We start from the raw sequence: 16740 nt of genomic DNA, 5'->3' as shown, positions 1-16740 counted from the left end.
TTACTTTTAGAGTTTTTGGCACAATCTGGGTTTTCTAGTAAATGGTTCCCAATTGCAAAATGACAAGTTTTGATTTTTGTTTTAGATCTGCAAGACGGCTTTCAAGGCGAGAGTTTTGTTTCTCATGATCGAGCTTATGAAACATAGAAAATTCGTTCCGAATTAGGAAAATATAAAATAAGTTTTAACCTGTTAGGTTTTGAAGTAATGTTTGCAGGTTTTGGTGCTATGTGGCACTCTGGCAATCTTCGGATCAAAATAACTTTTATAGATCAAAATAACTTTAGGTATGCACAATGATCCACTTTTGAAAAACTCTCCCTCAATTCTAGCTTTTATAGCACATTCATTCTAGATATATCAATTTCACAATTATCATATCAATTTGAAATAATCAATTCAAAGGACTTTACAACCGATCTACAAGTCTAATTCTATTAATTCTCCAGAAAATTACATTAAAGGTTCTTCCATTTCCGAATTATAAAAGTCTGCGTCATATCAGTTACTATCCAACAACATATTTTTTAGGAAACCATTGCCCGACCACTCAAATGTTCCACTCTTCATGTCGTTCCAGTATAAAACAAGGCAATTTACGAAGAACTGCAGCGGCATTGTCAGTCTTGGAGACCAGTAATGTTTAGCGATACAGTGCTGTACAGCAACTACAGAAACAGAAAATTGTTAATAGAAAGCTGGGAATTTATAAGTCTTTTTTATTCCATTGAAAGCAGTACTTTACCGCGTGCAGCACTGCCTTCGATTATATCTTTATGCGCCAAAGATGCTTCATGTAAAGGGTATTTTCTTCCAACTACAGGCATGAACCAATTCATCGTCAGCCCACGTGTAATGAATGCAACACTTTCTTCTATTTCTTTCTATAGGGATGAAAGATAAAATCTGAGACTTTTGTATATTTTATATAAAAATACAAATTCAAGATATTGATGGGCCTTTGAGCATAACTAATGACAAGAAGCATCCTCTCCTTTAGACTCCTTTTACACTGTGCCGGATAAATTTTATCCGCATCAAAATTAGTTCAGATAGGGCTCCCGTTTACATTAGACCCACGCTATCCGCACGAATTTGAGAGCGGCTATCCGGGAAAAATTAGCTCACCCAGGAAAGTGGATTAAATTAGTTCAGATAGCTATGTGGTACATGGATAAATTTTATCCATACCCGCTGCGAAGTTGATTTTGATTTACAGCGAAGCTCTTTCAATAAAGAGAAAGAAGGTGGCGCGGGGTGGCGCCAAATATCTTTTCTCCTAAACAGAATCGTTTTTTCACCAATCTGCACGTCATTTTCGTGTTGACTTTACTTTGCGGGGACATGTACGAGCTCAGGGAAAAGGTCGTATAAGGTTCAGGTTCAGATTCCGGTTCATTTTATTTTAAATTCCACAACATACATTTCCACAAAATACTAATAAAAATACAGCAACATCAAATAATAAACAATAACTAAAACAATAAGATATGGAACACAAATTATCGGTGGGATATGTATGTATGTATGGGGAATTATTTAAAGGAGGAACTCTCTCAGTAGCAAAGCTAGTCGAGGAGAAAGGCCTTCCTATAGTATACATTAAGATATTTCAGCACTTCAAAGATATCAAAATAAATAATACCGAAAATGAAACTCTGATTTCTGTAAGTGGGAAGTTAAAAAATTTCAAGGATTAGCTGTTAATGTTCTTTGCAAGCAGATATGACTTCAATTTATAACAAAAGCAAACCAATAATACAGATTCTTTGATGTCAGTAGGAATGCTATTCCACGATGCAGCACCAGAAAAACGGACAGATTTTAAACCATATTGAAGGGTGTTTTTTAGAGTTATAAAAATGTCGTTCTTAGAAGCCTTTCAAGTATCATGTTGATGAATAGACTTGATTGATTCAAAGTACGAATGAAAGCAGACAGGCGATATTCTATTGATACATTCATAAACAAAGGATAGAAGTTTTAATTGAAACAAGTCTTGTAATTTTAAGATTTTTAAGTCAGAGAAAATGGGTGAGGAAGGAGAACAGAAACTTTGAAAAGCAAGAGCTCTGATCACTCTTTTTTGCAATAAGAAAACAATGTGGATTTCATAGGTAAAACCCCAAACTACAAGTCCATATTGGAGAAAAGAAGCGAACAAAAAGTTGTAGAGACATAATAACACATCAACAGGAACGAAATGTCTTATCTTAATAAATATGCCACAAGTTCTAGCTTACTTCTTAGCAAGTTCACTTGAATGGTATTTCTAGCTAGGATTCTCATCAAGTAGAATACCAAGGAATTTAACATATTGAGATTGTTTTATGATTTGTGTTCCGATTTTTATGTTCGTATTGTCTGTTAAAGGGCGTTGGTGTGACCTGAAAATTATAAAATTAGTTTTCTTAATATTTAAAGAAAGCCTGTTAGCATCAAGCCATTGTTTGACATAACCCAGTTCTTTATTGACAACTTTTTCAAGTTCACCAAATTCATCAGCTTCAAAATATATATTAGTGTCATCAGCAAAGAGATAAAAGACAAGTTTTTTAGATGAATTAGGCAAGTCATTTATAAAAATAAGGAATAGCAAAGGACCAAGGACAGAGCCTTGTGGTACCCCACATGTGATGCTAAGTAGATAAGAACTAAAACCATTAACAGAGGCATTTTGTTTCTATCAGTAAGATCGGTTCTAAACCAGTTAAAAACTGGGCCACGTATTCCATAGTGTTCAAGTTTTCCCAAAAGAATTTCATGATTTACCGTATCAAACGCTTTTAGCAGACCAAGAAAAATTCCACATCCATACTTTCTGTTGTCTAGACTTTCCTTTATATTCTCTGTCATGCTAATGAGTGCATGGTTTATAGAATGGCTTGCACGGAAACCAAATTGAAGTGAATACAGAACATTGTGTTGTTCTAAGAAGTTATACTGACGTTTATACATTAGTTTTTTTCTGTAATTCTGCTGACGCCTGACGAAAGGGATATCGGTCTATAATTAGATGTTGTAGCAGAATATCTTTTCTTGAACAGGGGAATAACTTTTGCTAGTTTTATTTTATCAGAGAAAATGCCACACTGAAATGATTCATTTATGATTTGAGACAATGGAGAGGATATAAGAAAACATAAAATTTTTAAAATTTTAGTTGGAATACTGTTTGGCCTTATAGGTTTGCCTTCTTTTAGCAGATTGATTATATCACATATTTCAAAAGAGACAGACGGAGAAATAAAGAATGATTTATTGTTTCTTTCACCCATAAAACAATTCTGAGATCTTGATATTGATTTAGTAACATTGTGAGAGACATCAACAAAAACCTATTGAAGATATCTGCAATTACAGCTGGGTCAAATGTTATATTACCATTAGAGTCTTTCATCTTCGCTATAACATTTGCATTTCATTTCTTGATATCTATGATTGACTTAATGCCGGACCATAATTGCTTTATGTTGTTACAATTTGATTGAAAATAACTATAAAAGTAAGAAGCTTTGCTCTCTTTTAAAGCAGATGTAGCCCGATTCCTGAATTTTTTATACAAATTCTTAACTGATTGATCATCAAACCTTTTTTGTCTTTTGAATAACCTGTCTCTAATGCGTTATAATCTCAAATGCGTCTAAAAGCGCTGATTATTCTTTTATCTGGACTGGCTGCAGCGGCGAATTTCAATGAAATCTTGGCCATTCTTTTAACGTATTCCCACCGACGACAGAAGAAATTGTTGACTGCGCAAATCAACAACAGGTCAGTAAAAATTTCTAGAATCAACCGTTTCATTAAAAGGCCTAAAGAAAGACTGTCACGAGAAGCTTTTGGGAGAAACCTGGTAGAACAGGAGCATGGTGGAGTAATTTTACGCGAAACATTGTTGTCCCAGAAGAATGGAGAGAAAACTTTCGCATGAGCAGGGACAGTTTCTACGTCCTATGCAATAAGCTTGGACCTTTCATCGAAAAGCAGACCACCCACCTACGAAAACCCATAACTGTCGAGAAACAAGTTGCAGTTACACTGTATTACTTGAGTGACGAGGGAAGATACAGAAAGGTGACAAAGGCATTTGGTATCTCAAGAGCTTCCGTTTCAAAAATTGTTAGAGCCGTGTGCTGTGCTATAACAAAACATATGGGTCCAGTTTACATAAGGATGCCAACAACTGAAGAGGAGGTTTCCCATATGGCAAGAAACTTTGAGCAAAAGTTTGGTTTTCCACAATGCGTTGGGGCTGTTGATGGCAAGCATGATCAAGCAACCAAATACAAATCCGACTGATTTCATCAACAGAAAAAACAGATACTCCTTTAACATCCAAGCAGTTTGTGATTATAAATATTGTTTCTTTGATGTGGTTGTAGAATGGCCTGGAAAAGTCCATGATGCCAGAATCTTTGCAAACTCTCGAATTAATGAGCTTCTGAGAAATGGGAAAGTACCAAGTTTTCCTAGAAAGATATTGGATGAAGAAGAACCAGTACCCATATGTATTCTTGGGGATCCAGCCTATCCGCTTCTTCCATATCTGATGAAGGAATACCCAGGTGGAGGAAACACTACATAAGAGCAATTTTTTGGATGGCAGCTTTCTTCAGGAAGAACTACAATGGAATGTGCTTTTTGAAGGCTGAAAGGTCGGTTTGGGGCCTTTAAGAGAGAAATGGATATTAAAATGCCAGATCTGCAATATGTCATCTATGCATGCTTTGTCCTACACAACTTTTGTGAGCAGCAAAAGGAGAGGATTGCAGATGAAGTCATGGTCTTGGCAGATGTGCGCCGAGACCATGACTTGCAGCCCCCCATCGCTGAGAAACAGGTATACTTTGGGAAGTAAAGATGAAGCAAGTGGAAAGAGAATTTGAAATATTTTTACAAAATATTTTGAGTAAATGACTTTGTTCTTTGTAGATATGAAGCAAAAATCAGTGTTCTGTCCAGTCCAGTTAAACTTTTATATTTTAATATTCCTCTACTTACAATATCTTACTACAATTACATTACAACTAATACATAGCAAAATTACAAATAACATAAAGTAAACTTTAAAAATTGTTCACACAATCTTTATTACGTGTTTTTGAAAAAAGAGAATATTGTTTAAAGTCTGTTTTTATCTTTTTTCATCACCTTTTTCTTGTCATTTGACAAACTTTTCATTTTGTGTTGAATGCTGCTCTTCAACAAACGCTGACCTCTATTGAACGGCGCGTACAAATTTGGAGTTTGTTATAAACACAGCAGCGTTCTTTAGAGGAAATACGGTAATCACTTATACTAGTCAAAAAGCAATATAGTCTGCTTCAAAATCACATTTGATAGTTTGCAAGTAAAGCAAAGCCTGCATGAAAAAGCCTGCATGGATTGAAGTAAAAGCCTGCATGAAAAAACTGAAAATACCACAAGCCCCACAAACAATCAGATAATTCCTGGCTGTTAGAATGCTTCTAGCTGTCAAAATCATTATGTGATATTGGAACATGAGGTGAAAACTTTTTCAAACAGATAGTATGTACTTATGCTCAAGCAAAATTTGTCCCACCTTGGCTCTTTTTTTATTAAAAACTAAAAATAAATATTTTCAAGCAATTATTCAGGTGTTTTCACTGAACATTTCTAAGTTATAGAATCTAACATTTCTAAAACTAAGAAGTTCCTGAAGAAATTCTACTTGATGAACTTTAGCCAAAAATGATAATTTTTGGGTGATCCTAAAGCCGAGTTTCTTTGAAAATAAATTTTGTTCTATTATTATCGCTTTCTATTCTGATAATAATGTACAATCCTTATTGCTTTTATATATTGTGTTTTTAGAGATGCATTTTGTAGGATGGTTTGATCAAATTTTTTCTTTTTGAATCTGTTCCCATTTCAATAATTCATCTGCACGGTATTATGATTCTAAAATATTAACAGCTAACTAAATGAACTCCGTTCGTAGAGACATGCTTAAAAAACAGAGCAAAAGGAATTTCAAAACATGTGGATTAAACTAAACCAGAAACAAAAATAATCATAGATGAAGTATAAGTAGATAATTGAAGTGTGACAAGAAAAATAAAGTTATGAATTCAATTTACAAGGAAGCTGATGTAAACAAAGTTAAAATTTTACATAATATCTCTATAAGCTGTTTGGCCACCATAATCAGGCCTCTGTTGTTCATAGTTCTGCATGTAAGGATGGCTCTGTTGATATGGCTGTTGGTAGGCTCCAGCATTAAGCATTCCTTGTAATAAATTAAAACCGCCAGTGATTGCAGCTGTCAAACTGTTAATGCTGTTGGCAATTCCCTGAATGCTGTTTTCAAAACGCTTGTCAGCTTCATCCATCTTTTCCATTAACTTTCTTTTAAATGCTATTTCTTCCATGGCAATGTCAAGCAACTGTGCATCAGCAGAGATACGTTTTGTCAATTAAGAGTTTCTGCTTGTTTGGAGATGTTTGACTAGACTTCTCCTAGCCTCACACATATTTTTTTGGCTCTGTATGGAAATCAAGTTCTGAGTCGCTTTCTAACCCTTCGGCACTGGCACTGGCAGACTCGAATGGCGTCAAACTCGAATTGTCATACAACTCCTCCTGTGAATCTCTTTCCAGCAACGAGGTACTCTCAATCCCATCAGGTAGGCTTTCGACAGCTGCAGATCCACTCCAAATTTCATGACATTCGTCGTACAAGGCCATAACTATCCTGCCTCCTCCACTTTTTCTTCCACTATCAACTGCCTTCCTAAAGTTGGCCTTGATTCGTTTAATTTTAGGGGCGATCTTAGCTTTGTTTATTTTATCTGGACTTTCACAATTGGGATATTCATCAGGATTAACTCCAGAATCAGCTTTCGGATATCTTGCTTGAAAACGAATGGCTATTTCAACATATTTTGTTTTCACCGTCTCCCAATCAAGACCTTTCGCCACCTTTGCTGCCTTATAGTCGATAACTACTTGTATCAAAAGTGCTGTCTCTTCGTCAGTCCACGTGAAATTGGCGTCCTTTTCAGCTTTCCCTTCTTTGTTTGCCATTTCTGTGACGTTTTATTTCAAACAAAGAATTTTTTAAACAATATTGGCCTAATGTGCTTTGACAATTTTCTCGGACTTCGTCTGAACGCGAAGCAGTTGATTCTGAAGAATGACGGAAAAGTCTTTGCACCTTTGGCGTTTTGGCGGGAAATATGGTGTTATTGAAAATCGGTTGCCTAGAGATGACCGCGTTTTGAGCGTTCTGTGAATGATTAAGGTCACGTGACTGTAGTTATCCGGCACAGTGTAAACGGGAGGGCAAAGTGGACAAAATTTGTGCGGCACAGTGTAAACACAAATCAATCCGAACAAATTTTATGCGGATAAAATTTATCCGGCACAGTGTAAAAGGGGTCTTAGAAAGTGTAAGATCAAGAAAAAAGACAATTGCAAAATATAATTTATGCATGAAGGTGTTCGGTGCCTGTAGGCCTAAGTGTCCCATTAATAAAGCAAAACATTATAAACGCATGGTTCCACATTTAGCAGTTGCGATTGTCTTCATTAAACCTAGAGGCCTTGTCTGTTTAGCCTTCTTCTATTTGTTCTCAAGCATCAGTGTAGTGCATCGTGATAACGCAATCAAATTACTTATCAAAAAGGAAAAAAAAAGGCAGTTTTCTTTTACCTGGCTTGAATTGAATAGCATGACTCCATGTATTGATGCCTCTCTTGCCATCGCGTCACGTGGGTTTACCTCTACTACTCCACGACTCCCAATGACCTGAAATGAACAAGAAGCTATTCATAAATGAAGCAACCATCTTAGACAGAAGGAGTTTGTTTTCTCTCTTCAACTCCGGGGGTAATCTTTCTTTAGAAACGCGACACTGATTGGACAACTGTTCCGATCTTGTGCTTTCGTTTTTCTGATTGGCCTATTTCGATTCACAACTGGGTATATATTTTTCATCATGTTCTTTCGGACTTTTATTCTGACGTTTTATGCTCTGAGGAGTGTCAGACGAAAAAGCTTTTAGCCAATATGTTATACGATAATTGCTTTTTTCAAAGCCATTTTCAAGTTCTGTACCGCCAAAAAACTGTTCACATCTTATTTTTATGAAATCTATACATCCTCTTTGCGGTTATGGTCGTCATGGCAGCAGAGTTTCCATGGATATCCAATTGTTTACATTTAGACAATTCACTCCAAAAATCGATCCAAAAAATTAAAATCATGAAAATAAAAAGGAAAAATTATGAACACAAATTTAAGTTTGATGCAATTTTCACTTTCTTATTTCATCTTTTCTTGATCAACAAGTTATCGCCAGATAGCAGAATTTAAAGTCATTTAAGTTTTCCACACAAACTATCACTATCAACACAAAATCTGGAGAATCTTTCTCTAAGTTTTAAAGAAAACACTTTTCTTGAAGGAGTTTCTTAAAAAAAACTACTGAATAAATTTGCGAAATTAAGGACGCCAAAGATTCTTGATTTGACTTGCTTAAGATAAGACTTTTGGCAGGCATTGATGGTCACAAAGAAATTGTTTCAAGCTGTCAAGTCTGCAACTTTTTAGAACATTATTGCTTTCTAACATTCGCCATTCTGGTAAGTCTCAAACTGGGTACCTAAAATACATGAACATCGTGGAAATCAAACGTTAAATGCGTGACGCAGCCCCGTAGAAATCGACCATAAGCAGAGCTGAACAGAGAGCTTTGCAATTATCTCAAGTGCCGTTAAAAAGCTGAATGACTGTTAATGGGACGACTGAGATCGAAGGCAACTGCTAGCCTAGTTTAAAAGAACAAGTCATCTTACCCCAACTCTCCCATTTTTTGCAAGCATCTTCAAATCATTGCCTAAATTCACATTTGCTAGCATTTCGATAATAATGTCGACTCCATTGCCAGATGTGGCAGCCTGGAAAATAAACACAAAAATATATCGTTTCAACAATAGCATCAAGTTTCTATTTGGAGAAAAGAGAAGAAAACTGTCTGTACAAGCTATGCATAAGCTTCAAAGGGATGGGAAGTAAAGTAGATGAGAAAGAGCAATTATGGTAAAAAGAAAACAAACAAACAAATGATACCAGAGGTTAAACATTATGTATGATACTGATGTCAGTGCTTATAAATATATAACAATAAACCCACAAACGGGATTTTGTTTGAGAAAACAAGAAGTTTGTTTATGCATATGGCGATTCTAATCAAAGACTATAAAATACCATGATCTCATCGACGTATCCTTCCAGCCTGTGGTTGAAAACCTCATGCACATGATTTTCCTTTAGAATCTGTCTTCCTTCAGCCGATCCAACTGTTCCAAGAACACGCAGCCCCGCAGCAACTGCTAGCTGTGAAGCAGCTATTCCTACCTGTGAAGTGACAAATTAGATACACATATGAATGGGTTGAAATGCAATTGGTATGGTAATTCAAACAGTGCAGTACCTATTATCAAAAAAAGGCACCAGCCGTGGGAACTTTAAGACAGTTTTAAGAAACCTCTTTTTCCCATTTCGACACATTTGCCCCTCTAGCTCTGACGTCATTATCATTCCACATCCATAAACAAATATACGTGCAACATTTTTTATAATGACCATACATACTATCGTGCAGTTCAGAGATTCGTTTGAACCGAAACTACGTTAACAAATATATTATTTACGCCTGCGTGTTCTTCGACGATTGTCAATATATCTCTCAAATGAGCCCTAAGAAACTCACCCCACCACTTGCACCATGTATGAGCACAGTTTCCCCTGCTTTAGCATGGCATCTGAAAATAAAGCAATAGAACTCCAGCTTTAAATCAGAAATTCAAGCAAATTGTCTGCAAGCATATTTAGGATACTTGGTCACGCTGGTGAGGCGAATGGCCTTTGATTCGATTCTTTCAAGATGATACAGAGGAAGTTTAGAAACACCAACCAGAATATGAGAGCAGGGCTGCAAAGTAAGACATCTTTAAAATTTATAGATAACTAAAAGAATGAGTTCTTACAGGCATAAAAAATAATTCAAAGTCACATATTTAGCAAAAGTATTTTGGTTGTACTCTTGACAAAATAGAATATGTACGCATACTCCAAGATAAAATATTTGGCAATGTTACCAATAAAGCCCAAGGGTGAAAACGAATTCCTTGTTGTCTACATAACAGCGGATTTTCAATTTTACGTAAATGGAATTTTAAAAGATATTGAAGTAGAAACTTTTGTTAAAAACTTTCTTTGTTACAAACCCTTGCTGGTTATTTGTTAAAAGTGGTTATAGCTTGGTAAAAGACGATTCAGGGTGGCTTGCAGATGTTGGCAGCGGCAGGTATAGGTAATGAATGTGTCTTGTGCTGTTGTCAATAATCTGTGACTTAATCACTAACCAAATACATTCTACAACCATAACAACAAAGAATACCTGTATCTAAATTATTTAAGTATTCTTTAGAAACAGGCAATCCAAGCAAACAACGCCATTCTTTTCATCGTTTATGAAATTGTAACGCCTTCAATTCTCTTTCAACTGTCCAATCAGTATCAAAGGCCTTCTTTTGTAAAAAGCCTGCTTCTAAAAATTGCTTGCCATAACTTTGCTTTATAAGGGCTCACAAACAAGTTTCTCTCATCTAATTTTCATACGGCTTAGGTATTACAGATGTGTTTTTCAGAGAAACTCTCCAAGAAATTTTGCTTATTATTAGAATGTGCCCTGACATGATCGGAGTTGAACTATTTAGCTATCCAAGTATATCAAGAGCTTGTTCAAGAAATAGAGTAGCTCTTTCTAGTAATTTAATATAGATTTGAGTCACAAATATAAGAAGAAAAAACTTTGGTCTGAAAATGTATTGTTCGATATTTCTATTAAGTATCCAATCATTTTTCTTTGAAGGTTGACATATTTTCTCTTGGTGTAGAAGCAACAATCTTTTTAGACACAACATTTTCTACCAAAGCATGACAAAAGAACACTAATCAAAGCTTCATTGCTCAGTGCCACAGGAACCGGGGAAGCGGGAGGGGAGGAGCAACGGGGGCTTAAGCCCCCCCCCAATAATTTTCAAAATATATTCAAAATCCTACCAAAAATTGCCCTGCTCCTGGTTTTTAGCACGTTTAGCCCCTCCAAAACGTTGTAGCCCCCTCAATCTGTAATACGCCCCGCAGTCCTTGCAGTGCCGTAAAGAGAGAATTCTACATGCTTTAGTGCAAAACAGGATTGATCCAGGTTGCTACTACGACACCACCCTACTATTCCTAATCTTGCGTGGCTCTTTGTGAAGATTTTCTATGCCTTATTTTGCTTTTAAACAACAACTTGTTGCTGCAAACCTTTGCAGCGTAATGGTTCTTTGCAATAGAGCTCTACATTGACGACAAGAATATTTTTTCTGTCGTGTGATACCCGCAGACTATTATGTTCACAATCATAACACACAGCATGACGACGTACAAAGCATGACGATGGCTGGGTGTAAACAGACATCTGCAAATCCTCTTCTACACTCTTTTTTTTATAAGAACCAGTAAATTTAAGTTCCCGACAGGTCTGAATATTCATCAAATAAGCACCCAAACATCGCTAAAAATCCTAGTGACGTGGAGAAGGAGAGGTATTAAGAAAAATGAATGAAAATAGGCTAACGTTACACATGAACACAGAAACAACCCTCTCTGTGTTTGTACAGGCAACCGAATTGTACGTCAATCTACAGGTTCTATTCTACGCTTATAGTAGAAAAGCGTTGAGAATCTGTCCAACAATGCCGATGGGATAAATAAAAAAAGGTCTATTGTATAGTCCAATCAAAGGTAACTTAGATGGCCTTCGAAATGCGTTGGTAAATAGTGCCTTAAAAGTCTTTGAATTGTACAAAATAGTTGTTGAAAAGTATCAAGCAGGATGAAATTTGCAAATGCAAAAATATTTGATTCCGGTTTCCAATCCGAATTGGTCGGCGCAACTCAAAACAGCAGGGACACTGATAAACAGCTGCAAAGGTGTCATCTACATAAATATCTACAGTCTTATGAGCATTACCACATCATACTCTAAGGAGAGCAAGTCAAACCTTTTTAATCTCTTATATCAGCTTTCCCCTTTAGCTGTGACACTTTTCACGTTTTAAAGTACTGCTCCTTTTAATCTATTAAAAATTCGATCCGTTTTTGCTTTCTTAAAAACTTTTACATGAATCTGATAAGAAAAACATCGCAAGAAGAACATAAAAAAGGCTTCAAGACGTAAAATACTTTGAAATAGATACAAAGAGACCCTGAACGTTCGCGATATTCAAAGATGTGATCATCTGTGACTTGTTAACGAAACATGAAACATAAGAGAGATCGGGGAATAGCTTGAAATAATAGAATTTGAATCAGTTGCTTGAAAACTATTTTATTTATTAAATTAATACGCGGTATTGAATTTGTTCATTTTCACCAATCAACATTTATCAGAATAGTATCAGATAATTTCTGGGAGGAAAAAATTAATGATTTTCTTTTTTTTGGTAACTTACTATCCAAAAAGGTATCTGGTAAAAAATGTTGCCATTTCAGTTTCAGTGGAATTTGAGTTAAATGTACAACTTATGGGTCTCCGCCCTTCTTACTTCTCTTCAATTTATCGAACTCTTTAATTTTTCTCGACAATGTTCTATTCAAAAAATTAGATGGGGGTCTTTTCCTGTGTCTATAATATTTTTGAAGTTACAAGGCAAGATTATGCCACATTGCAAGGTAAATTTTTAATGGCAGTCGCGACGTTAGATTGGGCAACATCTGTCAATGAAACTTTCAATTGTTCGACTTAGCAGAATCACCTTTTCGCTGACATTAGAAACCTAGTTAAACTTTAAAGAGATTGATAAATAGACAAGAATACCAATCAAATTCCATTTACTTTGAAATCAAACAAGATTTGAGAAAGCATCCAGAAAAAAATATTGGTTTTTATGTCAACGTGTTTAACAAAAAAAATCAATATCATGTCAATTTTTGTTGTGGAGAGCCCTACAAAGATGTAAAACGAGTCTGATCAACACTGGTATCAGGCAAGCTAAATTTCAAAACAATATGATCCAATACAGAAATTCTCTTAATCAACTTTGCCAAATTTTGGTACAGCCTCAAAAGGGTTTGAAAACTTTGTGATTCTATTGATGAAAGTTTTGTGAGTATTTTAGGAATATATCTTAAGATTCAGCAATTTTCAGCGTGATTCTTGCAACTCCCATTAAAATTTGTGTAATATTGCTGTTACAATTGATCTCTGGTGATAATCCCTATTAAGAAAACGTGCCCAATTTCTTTGAAATTCATAAACTTAGGAGAGATATTAACCGATCTAGTTGTCAAAACTTTTATAATGGCATTGATTGTCAATATTGGGGGTTCACTTCATGTTTTCAACTGGCATCAATCATGATCTTCTTGTTGGCTGCAGAAAATATATACCTGTACACACTCTCCGTGGTATTTTTTTTGTAGTAATATTGTAGTATTGTTTCACTGTCATATTGTTGCATTAAAGAATTGTTGCATCGTAGTATTTTCGTATTGTAATATTGTTGCATTGTAGTATTTTCGTATTGTAATATTGTTGCATCGTAGTATTTTCGTATTGTAATATTGTTGCATCGTAGTATTTTCGTATTGTAATATTGTTGCATCGTAGTATTTTCGTATTGTAATATTGTTGCATCGTAGTATTTTCGTATTGTAATATTGTTGCATCGTAGTATTTTCGTATTGTAATATTGTTGCATCGTAGTATTTTCGTATTGTAATATTGTTGCATCGTAGTATTTTCGTATTGTAATATTGTTGCATTGTAGTATTTTTTTGTACTTGTAGTATTTGTAATATTGTAGTATCTGATTGTGACTAAATATTGAATAGTGCAGCAACAAAGTTTTCCCACCTTCTTTGCCTATACAGTCATTGATCAATTTCATCTGAGAGATGCACTTTGCAATTGACTTATTTGGTCAATTTGCATACTAAGCAATACTTATAGAGCAGGGCACACACCATGAATTTGAAAGTGGGGAGCCAAGGCTAAAAATGTTTGGGGGCCAAGGCCTCTTACCTCTTTTACTGCTGCTTTTAAACCCCTTGTGGCACGGGCCCTGTAGAGTCAACAAGATTATCCTGATAATCAACTTTTGCGAAGGATGATGGTATTTTCATGAGCTGCTCATTGGTCCCAAGTGTAATGGATTGGAAGCTTATGCAGTTTGCATTCCAAAGTGACATACAAACATCATTTTTCAACATTTCCAGCTTGAATCAATAAAGGAAAGTGTTTTAAGCAAGGCTGGAATCTCAATTGTCAAAGTTTGAATAAAGATCCAGGACAGATCCTTATGGTATGCCACGGGAATGGACCTTTGCTAAATGCTTTTAAATACAAATTTTTCAAGCTCCCCATTTATTGCAATGACCCTTTAAACCTTAGTATCATCAAATCAATAATTTCACCTACTTGTGAAAGAGGGCTCTATATGCTGTCAAATATGGAACTCCAATGGCAGCACCTCTGTCAAAGTCAACAGCGTCTGGTAAAGTGAACAACTTTGATTCACTTGACAAAGAATATTCAGCATATGAGCCAGACAAACTTCCATAAAACCAAACCCTGTCTCCTGCCTATTAATTGCAAAAAGAGTTCAACAGACTGGAAAAAATTTGGAAAAATAAACTTTTCAACTAAATTCAGTTTTAAATTAACTTTCTTTATCTCCTTTATATAAAAAATGCATAGTACAATGATACAAAGTGTTGTGAATATGGCTAATTTATGAAAGGCTATAAGGTGGTACCTTAAATTTTGAGACATCACTGCCAACTTCATGGACAATACCAGCTCCATCCCCTCCAGGTGTGTATGGTAAGGAAGGTTTTCTTGCATAATTTCCTGACCTGATGTATGTATCCACTGGGTTGATACCAGCTGCTTTTACTTTAATCAACACCTGGAGTGATATCGTGATAATATAAAACAATATAAAAAGGTGGAATAGAGGGATCAATACCAGAAGATAATAATAACCTCTACAGTGATATTTGAGTCCATAGTTTTTGTTACACCTTGAGACACAGTACCAGTAAAATCAGGCCCGTCCCTAGCTATTGCGCTTAAGGAGGGTTTTCAAGTCCCATTTGCTGACAAAGTGGATGAGCCATCCTGTATTTGTCGATAAGTTTGGAAAACTGCTGACTAAGCACCCCTAGATGGCAAAAAACTCCTCTTTGTAACATATCAATTGAAAATCCTTCAAATAAGCGAATACCTTAACAGAGCTACCATGGATGTATAGAGGTTGGTATTTCATGTGGAAAAGGAAAAGAAGTGATCCAAGGATGCATTCTTGAGGAACCTCACTTAAAATGCCAGTCCAAATGCTGCAATCTATTTACTGAAGTACATTACATTTCATTCCTTGCAACCTATCTAATTAGTCTTTACTTTGATAAGGAACAGAATTGAATGCCTGACAGGTCCACTTTTACTGTCAAGGGTAAGCACCCAAGTCTTCAAAAGAGAAAGGGGTTCAATTTTGTCATATACATTTTATAAGAAAGTTGTGCTTGGTTCTTCAAAAAGTTAAGAAAGTTCAGGGCTGGATCTTTGAAACATAAGTAAGTTGAAAAATTTTGATATTCAAAGTTTCAAAGTTATTGTGGTGTAATTTCATTACACATCTTTCATATTATATTACCTTGTAGATCCCTAGTTCTATATTCATTATTATTGGCATATCAATATAATGGTTATCTATATATTTTGAGATAAGTTGTTGTCTTGCTTCTACATTCTTAACAAATGTTATGACATTGAGGGTTGTCGAGAAATATAGCATATATTTAGCATTTCATTTTCTCCATTACTGCGCATGCTTATTAACGTAAAACTTTCAAATTTTATGTTAAGAAAGCACTAAGAAAGTTTTAGTGTTCAAATGAGGAAATAGCTAAGAAAGTCTGAGGGCTGGGCTGAAAAAACTTTCTTAATAAAAAAACATAAAAAATATAAAGGATCTAGGACATAAAAAATAGAAAAAAGGGTGTATGATATATGGGAATCTTAATATAGTTTCTAATTTTCTTTTGTTTGGCCTTATTTGTTTCTAATTTTTCTTTGTTTGGCCTTATTTCAACTACTTATAGGTATAAAGGTATAAATTTTCTTTGGTTTCAAAGAAAAGTGGGATCGAATTGGAATCAAATATCAGAGATAAGGCAGGGCCCGCGCCACCAGGGGGCCGGGGTGGCCACCCCCCCCCCCACCATTTTGCGAAACAAATAGTTTGTGAGCTGCAGTGAAAGGGATAAGAAGCCTTGGCCCCCTACATTTTAGCCTTACCCCCCCCCCCCCCTTCAAATTCGTGGCGCGGGCCCTGTGTAAAAATTTAACATAAGTACCTCTTTGCCAGCTGGAGTCGGGACTTTAACATCCTTGAGTACCTGCAAAACTTCGGGACCTCCAAACTGAGACACTCTGACAGCCCTCATTTTCGTTATTGCAGTACAGAAGCTTTCTGAGCCTTTGGTCACCTCGCAATTATTCCTACCAGCAGTCACTTCAAGACGAATAAAGCAAAGTATAAAGAAACTGACAAATTTCAAATATTTCTCCACTGAGCACTGCCATTGGAAATGGAACAGTGTTTTCATGGTGCATGAGGCAGTTTCGAAAGAGTAGAGCGAAAAAGAGGCTAGGCCAT

General features: G+C 35.7%; 1 protein-coding gene across 2 annotated transcripts; it reads right to left on the bottom strand.

The window, feature by feature from the left end:
* Positions 1 to 326: 326 nt before the first annotated feature.
* On the bottom strand, positions 327 to 16690 carry LOC135695338 (zeta-crystallin). Of its 2 annotated transcripts, none has more exons than XM_065214402.2 (8): positions 16439 to 16690; positions 14836 to 14988; positions 14499 to 14662; positions 9738 to 9789; positions 9233 to 9382; positions 8821 to 8922; positions 7676 to 7771; positions 327 to 884 (listed from the first exon to the last, which is right to left on the bottom strand). In XM_065214402.2, exons 1-8 carry the CDS (start codon positions 16688 to 16690, stop codon positions 720 to 722), a joined length of 1134 nt encoding a protein of 377 aa, XP_065070474.2. In that variant the 3' UTR covers positions 327 to 719. The 2 variants fall into 2 exon arrangements, with proteins under 2 accessions (XP_065070474.2, XP_065070475.2); XM_065214403.2 differs by lacking the exon at positions 327 to 884 and adding an exon at positions 7009 to 7149.
* Between the last annotated feature and the right edge of the window lie 50 nt (positions 16691 to 16740).

The sequence above is a fragment of the Rhopilema esculentum genome, chromosome 2, assembly GCF_057945365.1.
Source record: "Rhopilema esculentum isolate cy_ngs chromosome 2, ASM5794536v1, whole genome shotgun sequence".
In the NCBI taxonomy this organism is placed as follows: Eukaryota; Metazoa; Cnidaria; class Scyphozoa; order Rhizostomeae; family Rhizostomatidae; genus Rhopilema; species Rhopilema esculentum.
Note: the sequence above shows the minus strand (reverse complement) of the source record. Positions and strands in the feature narration are given on the sequence as shown.

What these genes read in the sequence shown, in the direction of transcription:
- LOC135695338 (XM_065214402.2), bottom strand. Translation starts at nt 16,690, where the DNA reads ATGAAAACACTGTTCCATTTCCAATGGCAGTGCTCAGTGGAGAAATAT. An exon ending in TATAGAGCCCTCTTTCACAA is followed by an intron (nt 9,790 to 14,498) that starts GTAGGTGAAATT and finishes CTTTATTTTCAG; the next exon opens with ATGCCATGCTAAAGCAGGGG. An exon ending in CAAAAAATGGGAGAGTTGGG is followed by an intron (nt 7,772 to 8,820) that starts GTAAGATGACTT and finishes TGTTCATTTCAG; the next exon opens with GTCATTGGGAGTCGTGGAGT.